Source organism: Vidua chalybeata, chromosome 25, assembly GCF_026979565.1.
Source record: "Vidua chalybeata isolate OUT-0048 chromosome 25, bVidCha1 merged haplotype, whole genome shotgun sequence".
NCBI lineage: Eukaryota > Metazoa > Chordata > Aves > Passeriformes > Viduidae > Vidua > Vidua chalybeata.
In genome coordinates, this window is record NC_071554.1 from 1,707,988 (window position 1) to 1,732,840 (window position 24,853).

Genomic DNA, 24,853 nt, shown 5'->3' on the forward strand with positions numbered 1-24,853 from the left:
ATCCCAATAAATCAGAGTCTTGAATCATAAATATTGTGAATATTCTCTTGGGATATTGTGCCAAGTATCCTCCAACAGATCACCTGGAATGGGGAAAAAACAGTGGGAAAAGTTGGTGGGATCTGTCCCCTTCAGTGATCCCCCACAGAGAAATTCACATTTTAGAAAATGTGCCAAGTATCCTCCAACAGAACACCTGGAATGGGGAAAACAGGGGGAAAAGTTGGTGGGATCTGTCCCCATCATTGATCTCCCCCAGAAAACTCAAATTTTTAAAAATGTGCCAAGTATCCTCCAACAGAACACCTGGAATTGGGGAAAAAACAGCAGGAAAAGTTGGTGGGATCTGTCCCTGTCAGTGATCCCACCCCAGAGAAACTCAAATTAAAATAATCACTAAAAAAAATCCCAATAAATCAGAGTCCTGAATCATAAATATTGTGAATATTCTCTTGGAATATTGTGCCAAGTATCCTCCAACAGATCACCTGGAATCAGGGAAAACAGTGGGAAAAGTTGGTGGGTTCTGTCCCCATCACTCACCCACCCCAGAAAACTCAAAATAATCATTAAAAAAAAAAAAAAAAAAAAAACCAATAAATCAGAAATCCTGACAGGCCTAATGACAAATATTGTGAATATTCTCTTGGGATATTGTGCCAAGTATCCTCCAACAGAACACCTGGAATGGGGAAAAAACAGTGAGAAAAATTGGTGGATTCTGTCCCTGTCAGTGATTCCCCCACAGAGCAACTCAAATTAAAATAAACCCCAATAAATCAGAGTCCTGAACCATAAACATTGTGAATATTCTCTTGGGATATTGTGCCAAGTATCCTCCAACAGAACACCTGGAATGGGGAAAAAACAGCAGGAAAAGTTGGTGGGTTCTGTCCCCATCACTCACCCACCCCAGAAAACTCAAATTAAAATAATCATTTAAAAAAAAACCCCAATAAATCAGAAATCCTGAGAGGCCTAATGACAAACATTGTGAATATTCTCTTGGGATATTGTGCCAAGTATCCTCCAACAGAACACCTGGAATTGAGGAGAAGCTGCAGGAAAAGTTGGTGGATTCTGTCCCCATCATTGATCCCCCCCAGAAAACTCAAATTAAAATAATCATTAAATAAAAAAAACCAATAAATCAGAAATCCTGAGAGGCCTAATAATAAATATTGTGAATATTCTCTTGGGATATTGTGCCAAGTATCCTCCAACAGAACACCTGGAATCAGGAAAAACAGTGGGAAAAGTTGGTGGGTTCTGTCCCCATCACTCACCCACCCCAGAAAACTCAAATTAAAATAATCATTTAAAAAAAAACCCCAATAAATCAGAAATCCTGAGAGGCCTAATAATAAATATTGTGAATATTCTCTTGGAATATTGTGCCAAGTATCCTTCAACAGATCACCAGGAATTGGGGAGAAGCTGCAGGAAAAGTTGGTGGATTCTGTCCCCATCACTCACCCACCCCAGAAAACTCAAAATAATCATTAAAAAAAAAAAACAATAAATCAGAAATCCTGAGAGGCCTAATAATAAATATTGTGAATATTCTCTTGGGATATTGTGCCAAGTATCCTCCAACAGATCACCTGGAATCAGGGAAAACAGCAGGAAAAGTTGGTGGGTTCTGTCCCCATCACTCACCCACCCCAGAAAACTCAAATTAAAATAATCATTAAATAAAAAAAACCAATAAATCAGAAATCCTGAGAGGCCTAATAATAAATATTGTGAATATTCTCTTGGGATATTGTGCCAAGTATCCTCCAACAGATCACCTGGAATCAGGGAAAACAGTGGGAAAAGTTGGTGGGTTCTGTCCCCATCACTCACCCACCCCAGAAAACTCAAATTAAAATAATCATTAAAAAAAAAAAACAATAAATTAGAATAAATATTGTGAATATTCTCTTGGAATATTGTGCCAAGTATCCTCCAACAGAACACCTGGAATGGGGAAAAAACAGCAGGAAAAGTTGGTGGATTCTGTCCCCATCACTCACCCACCCCAGAAAACTCAAAATAATCATTAAAAAAAAAAAAAAAAAAACCAATAAATCAGAAATCCTGAGAGGCCTAATGACAAATATTGTGAATATTCTCTTGGGATTTGTTGTAATTCCTGCTCCTGGAGCCACCAAGGATAAGGAATTCTGTGCTCCCCTCGCCAGCGAGGCGTCCTGGAGTTACCAGAAAACAGCACAAAGCCAAGCACACCCTTGGAAATGCCATGGGCACAGCCCCACCTGCCTGGATTAATCCCAAATCCATCAAAACCAGCCCTGCTGGGGCTCTATTTTCTGAACAAAACCAGCAGCAGGAGCAGAAGTACGGCTATCATAAATAAAATTATATAATAGAATCCATTTTTCATGTATTTCTACATCCTGCTAGCAGATAAATTTCACCCAACTCGAAATATTCCCCCCAGAAATCCATCAAAGTGATGGCCAAATGGTCATTTAGCAGCAATAATTTTTAGTTATTCTCAATTATTTCAGTTATAACCATAATAACTTGGGGTTATGCGCTGCCTTATCTCTATTTACAGACCTGGGCTTTAAAGGCAGCCACAGCTCTCAGTTTGAAAAGCCAGAATTCAAAACACAGAATTTCAGCAATAAAGGATGGAACAAAGTAATGAAATTCAAGGGGATGAAAACGAGAGTTATCCCAAAGTACCTCAAATCAGAAATATGAAATTTTCAGCGTGGCTTTTAAAAATAATGAAGCTGCTGGTGCTTCTTTTTTTTTTTGGTTTTTTGGGTTTTTTTTTTTTTTTTTTTTGGGGTTTTTTTGAGGGGGAAAAAAGGTGGAAATCAGCTGGCTAAAATCCCAGCCTGCAGGCAGGAGTCACCAACCCAAAAGTGGAGTGGGAAGGTCAAGGTGGCACACTGGAGTGAGGATAATTAGGGAAAAACCCACCCCCAGGAGTGTTTCAGGAGCTCCTCACTTTCAAACAGGCAAATTAAGCACCACCAAATTAGCCCTTTTTTCGCTGCCATCGAGTCAAAAATCACCCAAAGAGCAGCAATCATGGCCTCGAAGTAGAGCTTTCAGTGCCAAAAATGATATTAATTAGCTGGCCAGAGGCAAGGGAAAAGCTGTTTTCAATCACCTCCCCCTGACCTCAAGGCAGCTCCTGCTCCGAGGGACTGAAATTCAAATTCCCAATTTCATCCACGGGACGGGGAACACATCACACTGCAGTCCTTGCATTTATCAATTCACTCTCTCACACAGCACAGACAATTAAAGAGGTGAAAGCCCAATTAGGATAATAAAAAATGGCTTTATGAATAATTTAACGGCAAAATGAGGAGAACCTCCATTGCTAGGTTTTCTCCCCTCAGATTTGGGTGGAAGAGCCTCATCCAGAGCTGGTTTTGCCCTGGAAGTTGTATCCAATCAGGCTCGTTTTGGATATTCTTCGAACCAAAGAGGGAATTTCACCCCAGTTATTTTAAAAGGCAGTTGTACAAACAATTTACCAAGCCATCAACAAGTGGAATATTTCATTTCCAGAGAGTGGCAAGGAGTCAGCAGCTCCTCTGAAAACCAGGAATGACACCAGCTCCCCTTCCCAAAGGAATATTCCTGAAGTATTTAATTAGCTCCTAGCTCAGGAGTGATTAAAAATGTGTTTTTACTAAAGCACGGTATTTAAGCCTGAAAAAAAAGCTATTTCCAGCAGGATAAGGAGTTGATGCAGCACGCAAGGCTAATTTTAAAAGTTTGGGTTGCTGACAGATATTGAGTTTAAAAAGAAAAATCAGGCTTCTCATTGAGAAAATTAAAACCTTTTATCTACACTTTCTGATTTTTCCCAAGTAAGCATTTTAAAAAAATGCTTAAAAAAGTAGATTTGCATTTCAAAACCCCAATGAGAATAAATTGTAACCAGGTCTGTGGACAGCAGCAAACAAGGAATGGGTTTTTCAGCCAATTAACCCTTGGGATTTTCTAGTCACAAAGCGAGATAAGGCATGGAGAGGAAGCAAAAAAAAAAAAATGATGAGGCCGGGCTGGAAAAGGGAGCAGAAGCACCCAAGGAGGAAGAGCAGAGACCCAGCAGGACAGAGAGCTGGGAATGAACATTCCTGGAGCTGGGAGGGAGCTCCTGGCGGTGTCACCAGGGAATTCTGCTCAATCCAGGTGTTCTCTGCCCAATCCAGGTGTTCTCTCCTCAATCCAGGTGTTCTCTGCCCAATCCAGGTGTTCTCTCCTCAATCCAGGTGTTCTCTGCCCAATCCAGGTGTTCTCTCCTCAATCCAGGTGTTCTCTGCCCCATCCAGGTGTTCTCTCCTCAATCCAGGTGTTATCTCCTCAATCCAGGTGTTCTCTCCTCAATCCAGGTGTTATCTCCTCAATCCAGGTGTTCTCTGCCCAATCCAGGTGTTCTCTCCTCAATCCAGGTGTTCTCTGCCCAATCCAGGTGTTCTCTCCTCAATCCAGGTGTTCTCTGCCCAATCCAGGTGTTCTCTGCCCAATCCAGGTGTTCTCTCCTCAATCCAGGTGTTCTCTGCCCAATCCAGGTGTTCTCTGCCCAATCCAGGTGTTCTCTCCTCAATCCAGGTGTTCTCTGCCCAATCCAGGTGTTCTCTGCCCAGTCCAGGTGTTCTCTCCTCAATCCAGGTGTTCTCTGCCCAATCCGGGTGTTCTCTGCCCAATCCAGGTGTTCTCTCCTCAATCCAGGTGTTCTCTGCCCAATCCAGGTGTTCTCTGCCCAATCCAGGTGTTCTCTGCCCAATCCAGGTGTTCTCTGCCCAATCCAGGTGTTCTCTCCTCAATCCAGGTGTTCTCTGCCCAATCCAGGTGTTCTCTGCCCAATCCAGGTGTTCTCTGCCCCATCCAGGTGTTCTCTGCCCAATCCAGGTGTTCTCTGCCCAATCCAGGTGTTCTCTGCCCCATCCAGGTGTTCTCTGCCCAATCCAGGTGTTCTCTCCTCAATCCAGGTGTTCTCTCCTCAATCCAGGTGTTCTCTGCCCAATCCAGGTGTTCTCTGCCCAATCCAGGTGTTCTCTCCTCAATCCAGGTGTTCTCTGCCCAATCCAGGTGCCACCCGTGCAGGTGGGAGGGATTTTGGGATATTTCTAATTGAACACACACACACAGATCCCGCCAGGATTTCCTCCCCTCGCTCACAGCCTGACCCAAGGTAAATTTGAGAGGAATTTCTTCTCAAATGGGCAAAAATTAGCTGGAAAGCTACGGAAAGGGCAGGCATTAAGCAGCATAAATTAATCAAGGTAACAACTTGACCAGGGGAGAAATGAATTCCTGGCTCGACAGGAGTGAAATCCCAAACAGCCACGATGAATTTAGGATTCCTAAATGTGAGATCCCAGCAGCAGCCCAGGGTAAAGGGAAAACAAGGAATGACACCGTGAGGAATTCCCAGTTCCATCAAAACCACACGGAGAGGGAGGGAGAGGAACAGCTCAGAACAGCTGCAGCCTGCAGGGATTGCAGAACCAGGATCCCCCTGGAAAGGTCACCGGGATCCCCTTTCCAACGCCCCAGGGCACAGGATGCAACAAGCACTCCCTGCTAATTTGTTACTCAGAATTAAAAGGATCCTTGGGGAAGGCCTCGAGCAAATCCCAAATCATTTTGTTCCTCTAAGGGAGGATCCACGTGGAATTCATGAGCTGCTGGATTTTCCTCTTCCATGAAATCTCCGGAATTTCCACACGTGAAATCAGCACCATCAAACTTCCATCCTGCCTCAGGATTTTGGCTTTTCCTGCCAGGTTTTACTTCCCCTTCCTAAAAATTCTCCGCTGAGTTTCCCCTCTCTATCCCTACACTGCCAAAATATTTCACCTGCAACATTCTCCACGTGAAAGAAGCCAGAGACCTCCAAAACGAGCCTTAAATCAGCCAAAACAAAAGATCTTTTTCTAAAATATCCTCTCAAGGAGAAAAAAAAAAAAAAACCTGGAATTCAATGGTTTTGGATGAACTCCTGGCTGAAGGAAGCTTGCTCAGACTGACACGTGCCCCGGAGAGGGGTGAGGTCAAAAAAATTTCACTGTTCCACCCTGTCCACCCCCGCGGGCTCCTTCCCAGTTCCCTCCCAGTTCCCTCCCAGTTCGCTGCCAAGCTCTGGGGTGACTCACTCGTTTCCTCTGTGGCAGCAGATAGGGATCTGCCCGAGCAGGAACAAGAAGCTCAAAGAAGCCTCGAGTGACAAGTGACACCGTCAGGAAATGGTGACAATTGTCACCTGCCCCCAGGGGGGGAGGACAGCCCTGAGGCAAAGCTCATTCCCTAAACGGGGAAAAAAATCACCCTGGGAACACTGGGAATAGCTGGACACTGCCACAATTCTTCCAGGAAAGTGCTTCAGACTTTTCCCTGTTAATGCTGTTCTGACATTGGGATTATTTTTAAAAAAACACCTTCCCCACCCATCACTTAAGTTTTTAAAGGACGTGTTTGAATGGTATTTGCATTCCATGCCCAAAAAGTTGAAAGTTGCTAAAAGTGTTTGAAGTCCAAGTTGCTAAAAGTGTTTGAAGTCAAAAGCAAAAGGCTCTGCTAAGAAAAAAAAAAAAAAATTAAAACTTGAGCTACAATCCTGTTTAAGCCACGGAATTATATTCGAGTGAAATCAAAAATTACTTTCAGAAATTTGTTTGCAACATCAATAAGTCTTTCCTAAAAATCAGAAGGCTGAGTTGTCTAAGCTGGGCTTTGAAAACAAGGTCCTGCCTGATCAACAGCTCAGCCTAAATATTCTCACACGAAATATCAAACCCAACACCAAAACCCCATTAACGAGTCGAGCAGGACTTAAAAGCAACTTCAAAAATCACACAGAAAACACAGAAGCTGCAGAGTTGAGTCACTTGCACCTTGCTCATCTCCCTAATTTGAGTTTCCATCCACCTCTGCTGGGAAAACGCCTCGGTTTGGAGCCGAGGAGTTAAACCAGGCTGACAGCTGAGCCTGGGGCTGACTGATAAATGTCACTGCCCGGCCACAAAGTGCCAATTGTTCCCAGGCACAGCCCATTCTCAGGGGCACAGCTCGGTTTTCAGGGCCAGAGCAAAGAGCCGAACTTTTTAGGAGGGCACAGAGAGAAAACAAGGAGCAACAAAAAGCTACCAAGTAACAGTGACCCGAGTGGAGCCAAGCCGGAGAGCTGGGAAAGGACATCCCGCACCCCTTTGGCCCCTCAGGGTCAGCAAAAAGCCGGGAGATGATACCAGGGTCACAGGCACTCGAAGGGGATTTGATATTTCTTATTTAAGAGGTGCTCCAGCTCTCAGCTGGCCCAAAAAGAGCAACCTCCGAGGCACGGGGGCTGATTTGCAAGGTTCACACGGAGCTGCTCTGAATCCCCAGCTGCCAGAGGAACCCGGAGGCACCACGAGCCCCCAGCAGGGCAGCAGCAGCGCTGAAATCGGGTTTTCCCCTCCCAGCATCCACAAACATCATTTGGGATCACAGCATGGCTCACCTCCAGCCCTGCCAGGTGACCCCAAGCTGGCCTTGGGCACTTGCACAGCTTCTCTGGGAATTCCATTCCATCCCCATCGCCTCACAGGGAATTCCTGCCCCACCTCTAAAGGCACTGTCAGTGTGAAGCCACTCCTGGCACTCCTGCAGGAGCTCCCTGCTTGCCCTGCACCCCCAGAGCTCCTTTCCCAGCTCTGCATCCCCCTCCTGGAGCCTTTCCAGGAATCACCCGGCTCTGGGCTGCTCCACAGGTAACAGACCTGGAATTCCAGAGGGGGCAAAGTCCTGGCAGGAGCCAGGGGAGCACCCTGAGCTCTGCCCTGACACGGGGAGAGCTCCGAGCACTGCAGTGGGGAAGAGCAGGATGGATCTCTGCAGGGAATTCATCCACTGAAGTTTATAAGGTGTTTTAAAAAAAAAAAAAATCACAACTAGACCCTGAGTAAGACCCACATTCCTGGCTGTGCATCCACACTCCTACCTTAACTCCAGCTGAGTTGATTAAATCCAAGTATTTCTACATGTTGAGTCATAAGGAGACAGAGTTTTCTGGCTGCTGCTAGTGGTGGGTTTCTCTTTTTTTTTTTTTTTTTTTTTTTTTTTTTTTTTTTTTTTTCCCTCTCTCCTTTAAATTCTAACTGCAGTTCTGAGTCAGACCCTGCCTGGTTCATTCGGGGAGTTTCGAGGCGAGTTTCCATTTATACAGGAGCTTTTCAAAGCCAAATTTCTGCCTTCCTCCTCCTCCTCCTCACCCCGAAACCAGCGAGCACACACTGCCCCGGGAGAAAACGCAGATGGTGACTAATCACACCCAGGAACCATCATGCCACGGAAGGAAGCCACTTCCAGCACTTCCCCACAGCCTCACCTGTGCTCCAAATCCCCCAAATCCCAAAGCTCAGCTCCTTCTCAACCCCCCCAGCACGCCCCGAGCTGACATTCCCCAGAAATCCGCCCCTCCCTGACTCAGACCTTCCCGCGGGTCACTCGCAGCACCCTGGGCCACGCCAGGACTTTTCCCGAGGCATTGCTTGGCCCAGAATCCATCGGCTCCCCCCTTTTCCCAGCCCCAAATCCCACAGGGGCAGCCCTTTATGCAGACAAACCGGCCCCACAGCCCTGCCCCCAATTCCCACCCCAGGAAAACCACCACATCCTGGACACCCTTCCTTTCCTGCTCCCCCTCCAGCCTGAGAAATGCCAGCTTTTTCCAGCCCTAAACACAAAAAAAAAAAAAAAACCTTCACCCTTTGCAGACCACCTCGAGGCTTCCCTTTCCCACCCCCCCCCCCAAAAAAAAATCCCCAGCTTTTATCAAACTGGTCCCCCATCCACACAGCAATCAGTAACACCCCTCCCCTCAAAACACTGCTCCACATGCCCCCCAACACCAGGTAAAAAACCCCAAAGCCAGGTACAAATTCCCCCCAAAAGCCAGGCACAAACCCCTCAAAAAACAGGTAAATTCCCCCCCAAGAACCAGGTAAAAAAAACTCAAAAACCAGATACAAATTCCCCCCAAAAGCCAGGCACTAACCCCTCAAAATCCAGATACAAATTCCCCCCAAAACCACGTAAAAAACCCTCAAAATCCAGATACAAATTCCCCCCAAAAGCCAGGCATAAACTCCTCAAAATCCAGATACAAATTCCCCCAAAAGCCAGGCATAAACCCCTCAAAATCCAGATACAAATTCCCCCCAAAACCAGGTAAAAAACCCTCAAAATCCAGATACAAATTCCCCCCAAAAGCCAGGCACAAACCCCTCAAAATCCAGATACAAATTGCCCCCAAAACCAGGTAAAAAACCCTCAAAAAACAGATACAAATTCCCCCCAAAACCAGGCATAAACTCCTCAAAATCCAGATACAAATTCCCCCCAAAACCAGGTAAAAAACCCTCAAAATCCAGATACAAATTCCCCCCAAAAGCCAGGCACAAACCCCTCAAAAACCAGATACAAATTCCCCCCAAAAGCCAGGCACAAACCCCTCAAAATCCAGATACAAATTCCCCCCAAAACCAGGTAAAAAACCCTCAAAATCCAGATACAAATTCCCCCCAAAGCCAGGTAAAAAACCTCAAAATCCAGATACAAATTCCCCCCAAAGCCAGGCACAAACCCCACATTCCACCCTGTCCCCCCCACTGTTTCCATCCCCCAGGGAATGCCCTCCCTTCCTGAACATCCCCCCAAAAACCGGCTGCAAGGGGGGGCTTGGGGACCCCCAGGAGCCCTGAGCCCCCCCACATCCCACAGGTGAGGGAGAACCCCCCCAAAAACCATCCCTGCAGGGAGAAGGGACCCCCAAAGCTGCAGGTCAGCAGGCAGCCCCTGGGGACCCCCAGAGCAGCCCCCCAAGCACAGGGGGGGGACCCCAGAGGTTTGAACCTCCTCCTCGCACGCAGGGAGCCCTCAAAGCCCCGCAGGATCCCCACAGGCCGGGAATTTCCTCCACAACAGGAAGGACTCCCCGAAGCAGCCCCTCATGGACCCCCAAACCCCCCTCCAAGCGAGCCCTTCGACCCAGAGGGAGCCTCCTGCACCCTCAGCCTCCTGCGACCCCGAGAGCCTCCCAAAGCGTCTCCAGGAGCACCAAAGCCCCTCCAAACCACCCACAAGCGCCTAAGGAGACTCTCCAGGCCAGAGCGGCTCCCCCCGAGCAGGGAATCCCCTCCGAACTCGCCAAGCAACACCCGCGATTCCTCTCTTTGCCCAGCTCCCGGGGCGGCGGCTCCAGCCCCCCCCGGTCCCCTGGGTTCCCCCGAAGCCCCCTCGGCTGGCCGCTCACCCTGGGCATTGAGCGGGCCGGGGGCCGGGCGGGGTCGGGCAGGGTCGCGGGCGGGCGGCGGGGCCCGTGACGGGGCTGGGGCTGCGCTGGGCCCGGTCCGGCCGGAGACACCGAGAGCCCGCGCGCCGCCACACGGCTCCTCGCGCACAGGCCGCGCTCCTCCCGCCCCTCGCACCCACGGCCGGCACAGTGGTACGGTCCGCCCACGCGCGCCCCCGCCCCGGGGCAGCGCGCTGGGCGCGTCCATTCGAGGCGGGCAGGGGGGAAGAGCCGGGAATGGAGGGCTGCGGGAGGAGCTCGCAGCACTTTTCAGTGCCTGCAGTGGCCTGCGGGGAAACCGGAGGGATCCTTCGTCACGAACCGCAGTGGCGAGACAGGGAACTATAGAGGTTAGGTACTAGGAGGAAATTCTTCCCTGTGAGCGCGGCGAGGCACTGGCACAGTTGTGGAATGCCCCGAGCTTGGCATAGTTGGAAGCCAGGTTAGGTAATACCTTGAGCAACTCGCTCTAGCGGGAGGTGCCCCCTCTCCACGTAGCGGAGAACGGCTCCTTCCATCCCGCTGCTTTTACAGCAACCCCCCCTTATGCCCTATGGTACAGGCCTGTCCCCCCCGCGTTGGGCATTGGTATGGCCCGGGGGCGGCTCGCCCTGACCAGGCACGGACCGTCCCCAGTCACCCTTGGTACGTCCCGCCCACCCCCCCGCAGCCCCCGCGCACTTGGACCGGCCCTCTGGCCGCACGTGCACACGGAGCCTTCCACGCCAGCATTCCCCCCCACCCGCTAGCGCAGTGGTACAGCCCGCTCCTCCCCACCGCGGCCAGTGGTTCGGTCCTCCCGGGGGTTCCCGCGGCTTCCGCTTCCCGGAGCGCGCGGCGGGACCGGGACCGGGACCGGGGACCGGGGACCGGGATCGGGGACAGGGATCGGGGACAGGGATCCGGGAGCGGGGACAGGGATCGGGGACCGGGATCGGGGACAGGGACCGGGGACAGGGATCGGGGATCGGGACCGGGATCGGGGATCGGGGACAGGGACCAGGGACAGGGACCGGGATCGGGGACCGGGGACAGGGATCGGGGACCGGGGACAGGGATCGGGGATCGGGGACAGGGATCGGGGACAGGGATCCGGGATCGGGGACAGGGATCCGGGACCGGGATCAAGGACAGGGATCGGGGCTAGGATAGGGATCGGGGACCGGGGATCGGGGCCAGGATAGGGATCCGGGATCGGGAACCAGGATCGGGATCGGGGATCGAGGACCAGGACCGGGATCAGGGACCGGGGACAGGGATCCGGGATCAGGGACCGAGGACCAGGATCGGGGCCAGGATAGGGATCTGGGATCGGGAACCAGGATTGGGGAATGGATCGGGGACCAGGATCGGGATGGGGGCCAGGATAGGGATCCGGGATTGGGAACCAGGATCGGGGATCAGGACCGGGGACCAGGATCAGGATCGAGGACTAGGATCGGGATCAGGGACCGAGGACCGGGATCAGGGCCAGGATAGGGATCGGGATCGGGGACCAGGATCGCGACCAGGCATCGGGATCGGGGCCAGGATAGGAATCCGGGACTGGGATCGGGGCCGGGATCGGGGACCGGGACCAGGGACGAGGATCGCGATCAGGGACCGGGATCCGGGAACCGGTTCCTGGGTCAAGGACGCACGGGGAAGCGCTGGGGCGCCCAGCCGCGTCCCCCGGTGAAAGGTCGGGAAATCGCTGAGCCGCGGATCCGCTGCCCCGCTCCCGGCCCGAGCGCGGCACTCCGTGCCTCGGATCCTGGCAGCCCCGGGGGACACGGGGTGACACCCCTGTGTGGCCAGGTGTGCCAGTGTAATCAATCCCGCCTGGAAAAGGGAGGCTGCTCCCCGGCACAGTCCTGCTGGGATGGTGCCAGAACCCGCTCAGAGCCAGCTGGGGCCGCCGAATGGAGCCAGCGCGGTGGCCCCAGCGTCGGGTGACAGCTCAGGGAGAGGTGGATAAACAAGGATCCCTTGTTCCCTGCACAGGCTGGAGGAGATGTGTGATTTCCCCAATTATAAAAGCTGCTGTCTTCCCATCTCCCTTGCTCTGACTGTGGAATTATTAATAGAGGGCCGTGTTGTATACTGATTTAAGCAACTGGAAATGTGTCTATGCTGGCGAATTGCTGCCTCCACACACAGTAACAGAAACCCCTGCAAAAAAGACTTCTTGCATTTATAGAGTCATGGAATAGCTCGAGTTGGAAGGGACTCACAAGGGCCACCAAGTCCAACTCCTTGCCCAAACCCATCAGCAAAGAACCTCGAAGAATCATCCATGAAGGGGCAAAACTGAGGGTGAGAAAAAAGGAACCAGCAAACCTTTGTCCCTCCAAATACACAGAGAAGCTGCTCAGTGACACTTTGCTGGGTTTAATGGCTCTGCAAAGTCGTAACTGGAGTCACATAAATTTAGGCCTTTGGGCTCTTTTCTTTCCTTCTTCAGCACTGTGTGACACCACCTGATACGAGCAGCTTCGTCCTTCAGGGACACCGAGGGTTTTAACCCCAGAGCGAGCCGTGCCCCACAGGACCGTGAGGGCAGCGAGGGGAAGGCTCAGCTCCCACAGGGCACTGCCAAGGCCCTGCCGGCCTCTGGAGGCCGGGGGGGGGACACGCTGAGCCCTCACAGCGGCACTACCCCTGTACCTCAGCGCAGCGCTGTGATCCGAGCAGGCCAAAGTCCCGGTCGCCATGGCCCGGTGCCGGTGCCGGTGCCGGTGCCCCCTCAGGCCCTTCCCGCGCCTCAGCGCCGCCGCCTGGCGGGAATTCGGAGCGCGCATGCGCGGCGCAGCCGGGCCGCCGTCCCGGCAGAGCCGCCGGTTCGAGTCCCGCAGTCGGCGGTTCGCGTGTGGCCGCGGGTTCGAATCCCGCCCGCGCTCCCCATGCCGGCATCGGGTCTCTCACAACTTTGATTTTTATGGTTCTATTTACTCGAGTGCTGCGTTCAGCTCTGGGCCCCTCAGAGGCTCGTGAAAGGTTCGAAGAAAATGCCTTGTGAGGAGCGGCTGAGGCAGCTGGGTTTCGTCTTAAGGGGAACCTCATTGCTCTCCACAAGCACTGCCAAAGCCAAGGTGCAAACTGCCAGGAGCTTGTGGTGAGGTGGGGCCGGTCTCTCTGCTGTGTGAAGAGTGGCCTAACTGAGGGGAAACGGCCTCAAGCTGAGACAGGGCAGATTCACAGCAGATATTTAGATTTTTTTTTTTTTTTTCCGCCGTCCGGGCGGCCAGACATCGGAAGGGGCTGCTCGGGGAGGTGATGGGAGTTTTAGAGGCGCTGAGCGACGCGGCTTAGGGATTCCAACGGCAGCGCCGCGTGGATGAGTTACTCTCTTCCCACATCCACGATTCCCTGCCTCCATCACCCCCCCGCTCCCACGGCTCCCCTCACACCACCGGCAGCGCGCCATTCCCGCGGGGGCGGCAGCGCGCGGCGCATGCGCGCAGCGCTCCCGCGGCGGCTTCCCCCCTCACACACACACAACGGGGGTGGGCGGGGCTTCCTCCGCGGCACTTCCGGCCCGGGCGCTGCGCGGGCGGTGTGGCCGCTGCGCTCCCGCCGCCGTCCCCGGCCCGGCCCCGCGTTCCCCTCCGCGGCACCGCCTCATGCAGCGCCGTGACGACCCCGCCGGTCGTTTAGCTCGGGGACAGGGCCCCGGCGGCCGCGCGCCGCCTCCGCGCCGGCCGCCCCGTGGCGGAGGGCCCCGCGGGGCCGCCAGCGGAGCGCAGCCGCCGCCCGGTGGGGCCGCTGCCGGCGGGGCCTCAGGGCCGGGGGGATCCGGTGCTTCGGCCGCTATGGTGGGCGGCAAGATGGAGCCTGAGAACAAGTACCTGCCCGAGCTGATGGCCGAGAAGGACAGCCTGGACCCGTCCTTCACGCACGCCATGCAGCTCCTCAGCGCAGGTACCGGGAACCCCGGCGGGGCGGGCACGGGCGGGGCAGCGGGTCCCGGTGGCCGTGCGGGAGGGAAAGGATGGATTTATTTCCCTGGGTAATCGCAGCTGAATCCGCAGAGCCGCGAGTTTTAGTGCGTGTTTTATTGGTGGTTTTATGTTGCATTGTGTGGTGTGGCCTCAGCCGGACAGGAGAATCAAACCCCTTGAGATAACTGAAATGAAATAGGTTGTTTTTTTTTTAATAATAATTTTACTATGTGGGTTTAATAGTTGAAATAAAACGTGGCGGTATTTTTTCTAATAATAATTTTATTATTCAAGTTTAATAATTGAGGTAAAATGCGGTGGCAATTAGTAAATCCGCTGGTGCTAATTGTGATGTTCGGAGGGAGTAGAAAAGAAGCGGTGCCCGGTTCTTCCTTACGCCGTCCCCGAGCTCCTCGCAGCTTTTTGGGGTGGGATGGAACGTCCCTTCGGACCGTTCTGGTGACCTGCTTTGGCGACAAGTCATGAGTTAAACGCAGCTCGGCAACAGCTGTTGGTAATAAAAACCAGCCGAAATCAGGGCAGCGCTTCCACCCCTGAGGGACAGAGGAGCTCAAAAAGCGCCTTGAGGAGCAGGGAGGGGGTGGAGGCACTGAGGTTTGGGGTTTTTTTCTCCCCCCCCCGCTGGAAATGCGGAGGCCGGCGGAGGAAGGGATGGCAGCGGCGCTCTTTGTTCTGTGCCCGGGATTGTCCTTGCCCAGCGCTGTGCAGCTCGGCCCTGCCTGGTTCTGCCTGGCCCCGCCTGGTTCTGCCTGGTTCTGCCTGGCCCTGCCTGGTTCTGCCTGGCCCTGCCTGGCTCTCCCTGGCCCTGCCTGGTTCTGCCTAGTTCTGCCTGGCTCTCCCTGGCTCTCCCTGGCTCTCCCTGGCCCTGCCTGGTTCTCCCTGGCTCTGCCTGGCCCTGCCTGGTTCTCCCTGGCTCTGCCTGGCCCTGCCTGGTTCTCCCTGGCTCTGCCCGGCCCTGCCTGGCCCTGCCCGGCCCTGCCTGGCCCTGCCTGGCCCTGCCTGGCCCTGCCTGGTTCTGCCTGGCCCTGCCTGGTTCTCCCTGGCCCTGCCTGGTTCTCCCTGGCCCTGCCTGGCCCTGCCTGGTTCTCCCTGGCCCTGCCTGGCTCTCCCTGGCTCTCCCTGGCCCTGCCTGGCCCTGCCTGGCCCTGCCTGGTTCTGCCTGGTTCTGCCTGGCTCTCCCTGGCTCTGCCTGGTTCTGCCTGGCTCTGCCCGGCCCTGCCTGGCCCTGCCTGGCCCTGCCTGGTTCTGCCTGGCCCTGCCTGGTTCTCCCTGGCCCTGCCTGGTTCTCCCTGGCCCTGCCTGGCCCTGCCTGGTTCTCCCTGGCCCTGCCTGGCTCTCCCTGGCCCTGCCTGGCCCTGCCTGGCCCTGCCTGGTTCTGCCTGGCCCTGCCTGGCCCTGCCTGGTTCTGCCTGGTTCTGCCTGGCTCTCCCTGGCTCTGCCTGGTTCTGCCTGGCTCTGCCCGGCCCTGCCTGGTTCTCCCTGGCCCTGCCTGGTTCTGCCTGGCTCTGCCCGGCCCTGCCTGGTTCTCCCTGGCCCTGCCTGGTTCTCCCTTGCTCTCCCTGGCCCTGCCCGGTTCTGCCCCGTTCCCACCGGTTCTGCCCCGTTCCCACCGGCCCTGCCCGGTTCTGCCCCGTTCCCACCGGTTCTGCCCCGTTCCCACCGGCCCTGCCCGGTTCTGCCCCGTTCCCACCGGCCCTGCCCGGTTCTGCCCCGTTCCCACCGGCCCCGGGCGGGCGTTCGCGGGCTGCGCTCGGGGCTCGGTGCGGAGCTGGGGGGCTCCCGGAGCGAGGAGCTCTTCCGGTCCCACCTCCACCGATGCTTTTCTTGCTGCTTCATTTTTTCCACCTGCTCTGAAAATTGTTGTTGTCATATTTATTAGCATTCTGTTTATCGTGATTTTTACCATTATTATTTTTTTCTCATTATATTTATTATTATATTTATTCTTATATCCATTATAATATTTTAATAATATTTTTATAATACTTTATTATATTTTTATTATATTTTTCATTATATTTATAATATTTATAATATTTATCATTATATTATTCATTATAATTATTATATGATAATATTTCCCATTATATTTATCATTTTATTTATTATTATATCATTATATTTATTAGATTTATTTTATCATTAGATTTGTCACATTTATCATTAGATTTATTATATTTCCCATTATATTTATCATTTTATTTATTATTATATCATTATATTTATTAGATTTATTTTATCATTAGATTTATCATATTTGTCACATTTTTCATTTATTATAATATTTCCCATTATATTTGTTATTATATATTAAATTTATTTTTATTATGTATTATATAATTATAGACATTATTATATTATTATATTCATTGTTATATTTATTCTTATAATTTTTATTGGGGTTTAAAAAATCATTAGAATTTTAAAATTATTTTAATTGATTAAATTATTAAATTTTATTTTATTAAATTTAATAATAATTTATCTAGTAATGACTAACCATAATTTATTTAATCATAATTTCTTTAAGTTATTTTAATCAATAATTTTTAATTATCAATTGGATTTTTTAAAAAATATTTATTTCTCCTCCTGCTTTTTTTTTTTTTAATTTTATTTCTTTTTCTCGGGGCTTAACAATGCAGAGTTTTGGTGCAGCTCTGGAGCTTTTAGGAGCTCGTTTTATGCAGGGAATAATTCATAATTCTTGGGAATTGCTGCCTGTCCCATTGTGCAAACAACCCTTCACCCGCCAGCACCTTGCTGGAAATAAATGAGTTTTGTAATCCCATTTTCCATCGGTTCCGTGGCGTTGATAAATCAAATTCTTCACCTGACTCCTCCCAGCCCAAGGAAACCCAGGGAGTTTGCAAATTCCCACATCCTGCAAAGCCTCCTTCACCCGAGGGGTGTAACGAGGCTTTTTTTATTCGTTAATTTATTCATTTAACGCTGGCAGCTTTGGGGGATGTAAAATTGCAGCAGCTCCAGCTGTGAGGATTTTGAAAATAATTTTTTTTTTTTTTTGGAGGGGGGGGAGCATTCCCAATCCCAGCTCAGGGTGAGCTGAGCAGGAAAACAATTAGGAAGAATTGGAGGTCAAATTATGAGTTTAGGTGAATTTTTTTTTTTTTTTTTTTTGCCCGGAGCACTCTGGATTCCTTGGAATTTCAGTCTGGGCCAAAGCTGTGATGCACAACTGCAGCAAAATGATTTCCAGACACAGAAACCATCCTGAGGGTCAGCACAATTCTCATTCTGGTTTTTTTTCCTTCCCAGAAGTGGAAGTTGCTCAGGCTGCCTGCCTCGGGGAGGGAGCCCTGCTGGAATTCTGCGTTCATTTCTTTTCAAACAACATCTTCAACTTGTCCAAAATACTGTGGTGCTTCTGTGTTTTTAGAGGAAATTGGCTTTTTTTTTTTTTTTTCCACTGGCAGTGATGTGATTCTTATTGATTCCATGGACTCTGAGGGTTCTGTTACCCTAAAGAGAAACTGAAAACTGGGATTTCTTGCATTTTCAGATATAATCCTTGTTTCCCTCCTGGGATTTGGAGTCTGTGTGACCTTCCTTTTCCACAGGAACAAGAAAATCTTTTTTTTTTTTTTTTCCTTTAGGTTTATGCTGTGGAAAGAGCAGGGGAGGTGTGAAGGGCACAGCCCTCTCTGCTTCCCTGCTTTGGGAAAACGTGTGTTAGCCAGGTGTGGGTTTTTGGGTTTTTTTGGGAATTTTAGCCGGTTTTATTTCATGGAGAAACTCCAAGGGAAAAGAGCTGAGCTTCCCAGGGGTGTGGGGTGCCCGGGAGGGGTGGGAATGAGAGCAGGAAGGAGCAGCTGGAGGAGCCAGGGGTTCCCCCAGGGAATTCCCTGCTGGATTCAGGCCAGACCCAGGCTGTGTGCTCCTGGGGAAGGGTTGGGTGGCAGTGTCACACGGGGGGTGGTGGCTCCTGGGGCACAAACAGGGATTACAGAGGGCTGCGGTCACTGCAAGTGAGGGGGTCACCCTGGAGCTCGTCGCCCGTGGAGCCCAGGCTCTCCTGGGGTGGAGATTCCCTCTTCCCTGTCCTTCCCAGTGGATATCCTGCCCCCACACGGCCACCTGCCAGTGTCCCCAGCTGTCCCAGGCTGGATTGTTCCGAAACCGCTTCACTTTGCGCTTTTCAACTTCTATTTTGTTCAGCCGTGGCAATGTTCTCAACTGCTGGCACTGCTGTGGCCACTCCTGTTCCCAGAGCTGTGGCCATTCCCATTCCCACTTCAGTGGCCATTCCCAGAGCTGTGGCCATTCCCATTCCCACCTCTGTGGCCATTCCCAGAGCTGTGGCCATTCCTGCTGCTGTTCCCAGAGCTGTGGCCATTCCCCTTCCTCACCTCTGTGGCCATTTCCATTCCCACTTCAGTGGCCATTCCCGCTGCTGTGGCCATTGCCAGAGCTGTGGCCATTCCCATTCCTGCTGCTGTGGCCATTCCCGTTCCCACCTCTGTGACCACTCCTGTTCCCACCTCTGTGGCCATTCCTGCTGCTGTGGCTATTCCCATTCCCACCTCTGTGGCCATCCCTGTTCCCGCTGCTGTGGCCATTTCCCTTCCCACCTCTGTGGCCATTCCCATTCCCACCTCAGTGGCCATTCCCAGAGCTGTGGCCATTCCCATTCCTGCTGCTGTGGCCACTCCCGTTCCCACCTCAGTGGCCATTCCCATTCCTGCTGCTGTGGCTATTCCCATTCCCACCTCTGTGGCCATCCCTGTTCCTGCTGCTGTGGCCACTCCCGTTCCCACCTCAGTGGCCACTCCCATTCCCACCTCAGTGGCCATTCCCATTCCCACCTCAGTGGCCATTCCCAGAGCTGTGGCCTCTTCCGTTCCCGCCTCTGTGGCCATTCCCGTTCCCACCTCTGTGGCCATTCCCGTTCCCACCTCTGTGGCCATTCCCATTCCCAGAGCTGTGGCCATTCCTGTTCCTGCTGCTGTGGCCGTTCCCAGAGCTGTGGCCATTCCCATTCCTGCTGCTGTGGCCGTTCCCAGAGCTGTGGCCATTCCCATTCCCACCTCAGTGGCCATTCCCATTCCCACCTCTGTGGCTATTCCTGCTGCTGTGGCCATTCCCATTCCCACCTCAGTGGCCATTCCCAGAGCTGTGGCCTCTTCCGTTCCCGCCTCAGTGGCCATTCCCGTTCCCACCTCTGTGGCCATTCCCGTTCCCAGAGCTGTGGCCATTCCCGTTCCCACCTCAGTGGCCATTTCTGTTCCCGGTGCCCTCCAGGAGTTTCTCCCACCTGTGCCACATCCCAACCCTCACCTTTCCCTCCCCGTGCCCCTTCTCCAGGCAGTGCCCTCAGAGCCCCAAAGGCAGAGCTGCCCGCCCGGGAATCCCGGGCTGCAATTCCAGGCTGGGGGGTGTTTTGGGGTGGGAACAGTGGGATTAGGATTGCCAAATTCATGGAAATTGGCCAGGAACTGCTTCCCCTTCCTGAGAAATCAAACCAGCTGGGAAGCAGGGATGGATGGAGGAGGTTCTGCTTGGAGAAGCCTGGAATTCCCAGAGCTTGGAATTCCCAAAGCTTGGAGGAGCTTGGAATTCCCAGAGCTTGTAATTTCCAAAGTTTGGAATTCCCAGGGCCTGGAATTCCCAGAGCTTGGAATTCCCAAAGCTTGGAGGAGCTTGGAATTCCCAGAGCTTGGAATTCCCAAACTTGGAATTCCCAAAGCTTGGAGGAGCTTGGCATTCCCACAGCCTGGAATTGTTTAATGCAAAAGTTTTATCCCAGAGCTTGGAATTCCCAAACTTGGAATTCCCAAAGCTTGTAGGAGCCTGGAATGCCCAGAGCTTGTAATTCCCAAAAGTTTGGAATTGCCAGGGCGTGGAATTCCCAAAGCTTGGAGGAGCCTGGAATTCCCAAAGTTTGGAATTCCCAAACTTGGAATTCCCAAAGCTTGGAGGAGCTTGGAATTCTCAGAGCCTGGAATTCTTTTATGCAAAAGTTTTATCCCAAGGTTTGAAATTCCCAGAGCTTGGAGGAGCCTGGAATTCCCAAAGCTTGGAATTCCCAAAGCTTGGAGGAGCTTGAATTGAATTGATTTCCCAGAGCTTGGAATTCCCAGAGCCTGGAATTGTTTTATGCAAAAATTTTATCCCAGAGCTTGGAATTCCCAGGGTTTGGGATTCCCAGGGTTTAGAATTCCCAGAGCTTGGAATTCCCCTGCTCCTCCTCCTCCCTTATATTTTATGATCCATTTCAAGGCCTGGAGCTGCTGCTGCCGCTTTTTTAAAATTTTGTTTCGTTTTCCTCAATTTTGTTTCATTCTCCTCAATTTCGTTTCGTTTTCCTCAATTTCATTTTGTTTTCCCCAATTTCTCAATTCCCTGTGGCGCTCCCAGCCCAATTCCCAGATGTTTCTGCAGCTGTGGCAGGAGGCAGGAATGGATTTCGCTGGCTGTGACCTGGGATTTCCTGCTTTGCAGAGGTTCTCAGGAGGCAGAAAATCCCCGTCTTGATTTCATTTTAATTGAACTGTCATTAATTAGTTCCGTTTAATTTTATCAAGGACATTTGTGGGTGTTTTTATTCTGGATGTGTGTGTGTAAAAAAAGCATTTCTTGTTTGTCTGCAGGGTGCATTTTTCAGGAATTATTTAAGGGTTTTAAGTTATCCTTAACCAGGCAACCAGTGCAACATTTAATTTCCAAATCTTGGTTATCTGCTCGGTTCTTGCAGCTAAAATTAAAAAAAAAAAAACCTCCATAAAACGAACCAAGGCACCTCTTTTGTCTTATTTTATAAATTTGGCAGCGTGTGAACTTGAGGGTTTGTTTTTTTTTTTTTTACTTTTGCTTTGTACTTTCAGAAAAATCACTTCTTACAGTAAAATTCAAGAGATTTCTTTTAATTTTGAAAATTAAGGAGTCGTGGTAACACTTTTGTGAGGGAGCCAAGAGGCTGCTGGGAGATCTTCCAACTAAAACCCAATTTATATCACCGAACCCATTTAAAAAATTAAAATACAGATGATTTGATGATTTTTCCTTGAGGTTGGATTTAATTTTTTTGGTAACACTTTTGTGAGGGAATCAAGGGGCTGCTGGGAGTAGAAATACAAAATTCAGCTTTTTTTGCACAATTTCTGTGTCATGCTTTGATCCCAAGACACAATGAAGCCCCAGCAAAATCCCTGAATTCTGTGTTCAGTTCTTCCAAATAAAACCCAATTTATATCATTGATCCCATAACAAAAAAAAAAAAAAAAAAGAGATGATTTGATGATTTTTCCTTGAGGCTGGATTTAATTTTTTTGGTAATTTTAAATTTTTTTGGTAACACTTTTGTGGGGAGTTGGGAGATCTTCCAACTAAAACCCAATTTATATCACTGAACCCATTAAAAAAATTAAAATACAGATGATTTGATGATTTTTCCTTGAGGTTGGATTTAATTTTTTTGGTAACACTTTTGTGAGGGAATCAAGTGGCTGCTGGGAGTAGAAATACAAAATTCAGCTTTTTTTGCACAAGTTCTGTGTCATGGTTTAAGCCCCCACCAAAATCCCTGAATTCTGTGTTCAGCTCTTCCAAATAAAACCCAATTTATATCATTGATCCCATAACAAAAAAAGATATAATTAAAATAGAGATGATTCATGATTTTTCCTCAAGGTTGGATTCAATTTTTTTGGTCATTTTAATTTTTTTGGTAACACTTTTGTGAGGGAGCCAAGGGGCTGCTGGGAGTAGAAATACAAAATTCAGCTTTTTTTGCACAAGTTCTGTGTCATGGTTTGCGGCCCCAGCAAAATCTCAGAGTTCTGTGTTCAGATCTTCCAAATAAAACCCAATTTATATCATTGATCCCATTAAAAAATTAAAATAGAGATGATTTGATGATTTTTCCTTGAGGTTGGATTTAATTCTTTTGGTAACACTTTTGTGAGGGGGCCAAGGGGCTGCTGGGAGATCTTCCAACTAAAACCCAATTTATATCATTGATCCCATAACAAAAAAAAAAATATAATTAAAACAGAGATGATTAATGATTTTTCCTTGAGGTTGGAATTATTTTTTTTTTGGGCAGGGGTTGTTCACAAGGGTGGTGGTGACCCTTTATTCCTGCTTGGATGATCCCTAATAGATAAAATCCCAAATATCCCAAATATCCAACGTCTTCGAGGCCTCGGCCCCACGTTGGGCGCCAATTGCGGCGGCGCGGGTTTTCGCTCTCCCCGGCTGCACGCAGCTCTTGGGAGCCCGGCCAAAAATCCCTGGAATTACAAAATATTGCAGCTGCTGTGGTGGCAATGCTGCCTGAGCAGACTGCCCAGCTCAATCCCAGTGCTGTGGACAATTTTGGGTTAATTATCTTTTATTTGGGTTAATTATCACCTTGGGAAGTGTCTCCTTCCTTTGGAAAAGGCTCAGGAATTAAATGTACAAGCCATGGGTTTGCTGCTGAAATGCATTTGGGGTTTTTTTTTTTGGTTTTTTTTTTCACCTCTCCTGATAAACAACTTAAAATGAGAATTTTGGGGTCGATTTTTATGATGGGATCAATTTGGGGTTTTTTTTTTGGTTTTTTTTTTTCACCTCTCCTGATAATCTAAAATGAGGATTTTTGGGGTGGATGTGTATGATGGGATCAATTTGTGGTTTTGTTTTTTTCACCTCTCCTGATAAACAACCTAAAATGAGGATTTTGGGGTGGATGTTTATGATGGGATCAATTTGGGGTTTTTTTCTTGGCTTTTTTTCACCTCTCCTGATAAACAACTTAAAATGAGGATTTTTGGGGTGGATGTTTCTGATGGGATCAATTTTTGTTTGGTTTTTTTTTTTCTCCTCTCCTGATAAACAACTTAAAATGAGGATTTTGGGGTGGATGTTTATGATGGGATCAATTTGGTTTTTTTTTGTTGTTGTTGTTGTTTTGGTTTTTTTTTTTCACCTCTCTTGATAAACAACCTAAAATGAGGATTTTTGGGGTGGATGTTTATGATGGGATCAATTTGGGGGTTTTTTTTTTGTTTTTTTCCTGTTGGACCAAAGGCTCAGCACTAATTTGGCGTCGTTAACGAGGGATTGACTCCAGATTTAGGCGGGATTTGTTGGCCTTGAAATAAAAATTGTGGTTTTATTCCCCCTGAGGAGGGAAATCCAGGCTGTGTTCTCCCAGCAGATGCTGGGAAAACAGGAAAATTCATTTTTATTCACTCAGAAATGCCTGGAATGAGGATTTTCTGCTGGCTTCTCTCAGTAAAAACTGAATTTAATCCTTAATTTAATTCCCTTCAGGACCTAATTCCAGCAGGTTTTTGGGAATTGTCACCTCAGGCCGCCTTTAAAACTCATTTTTAATTAAAAAAAAATAATAATAATTTTAATTTTGGGAGATTAAACAATCATAATGATGTTGCTGAATTAAGAATTTCTGGGAGTCGCTTTTATTGAGGGATGAAAAACCCACTCAGGAATAATTTGTGTGATAAATCTGAATTTATGGCATGAAATGAAGCTGGGAGAATTTCCTAATCAACACCACACCGAGTTAGGAAATAAAAACACTATTCCAAATAATTCTATTCCAAATAATCCCACTATTACTGGAAATATTGAAATATTGGGAATATTTTTAATATTTTAATATTAATATGTAATATAATATATAATAATGTTATATATAATATATAATAATAAAATAATAAATAGTATATATTAAATATTATATTAATATATAATAAATTAATACATTATATATAAAATATATTATATTTTTATATATATAATTTATATTTAATTATATATTTTTATATAATTGTATATATTAAATTTATATATATCATTTATATATATAAATAAATATAGAATATATATTTTATATATAATATATAATTTTTAATATTTTTAATTTACCCAAAATTTAACCAAAAACTCATCACTGGTTAATATTAAAATATTGGGAACATTTTAAATATTTTTCAATATTAATATGTAATATATTATATAGTAATATTATATATATATAATATATATATAATAGTAATATATAATATAGTAATTATATATATAATGAATTAAGATGTAATTATATATAAAATATATATAATGTGTATTTAATATATATGTATTTTAAAGATAATTATATATTTATATATAATTTTTATATTAAATTTATATATTTTTAATATATATAAATATATATTTTTTATATAGATTCTTAATATTTTTAATTTAACCAAAATTTAACCCGAAACTCCTCACTGGACGTGTTGCCACCACTAATTAAAGGGCGGATTTCAAAAGAAATTTGAGTTAAATGATGAAAATTTGCTGATTTCTGTCACAAGTTAGCAAAAACATTGAATTTTGATGTGGTTTTTGGGCTGGTTTCTTTGCAGATTTAGATCCCTTCTGGTATTTGGAGGGTTCTGTCCTTGTGATTCCATCTCTGGTCTGATGCTTAAGCCTTATTTTTATATAAATTAATAATATTCTATGTTACATATATAAAAATATTAATACTTTTTTATAAATTAATAATATTCTATATTAATATTAATAAATTTATTTAAATTAATAATATATGTTAATAATAATTTTTATATAAATTAAT

The 24,853-nt window shown here is 48.4% G+C and overlaps 1 protein-coding gene across 3 annotated transcripts in view; it reads left to right on the plus strand.

The window, feature by feature from the left end:
* Positions 1 to 13,889: 13,889 nt before the first annotated feature.
* Positions 13,890 to 24,853, plus strand: part of KHDRBS1 (KH RNA binding domain containing, signal transduction associated 1) — a 36,959-nt gene continuing 25,995 nt past the window's right edge. For all 3 annotated transcript variants that reach the window (XR_008434857.1, XR_008434856.1, XM_053964727.1), the window contains exon 1: positions 13,890 to 14,215. Coding sequence is in view for 1 of the 3 variants with exons in the window: in XM_053964727.1 (XP_053820702.1) it covers positions 13,918 to 14,215 (298 nt within the window). In the remaining 2 variants the exon portion in view is untranslated. The remainder of the gene's footprint in view (positions 14,216 to 24,853) is intronic.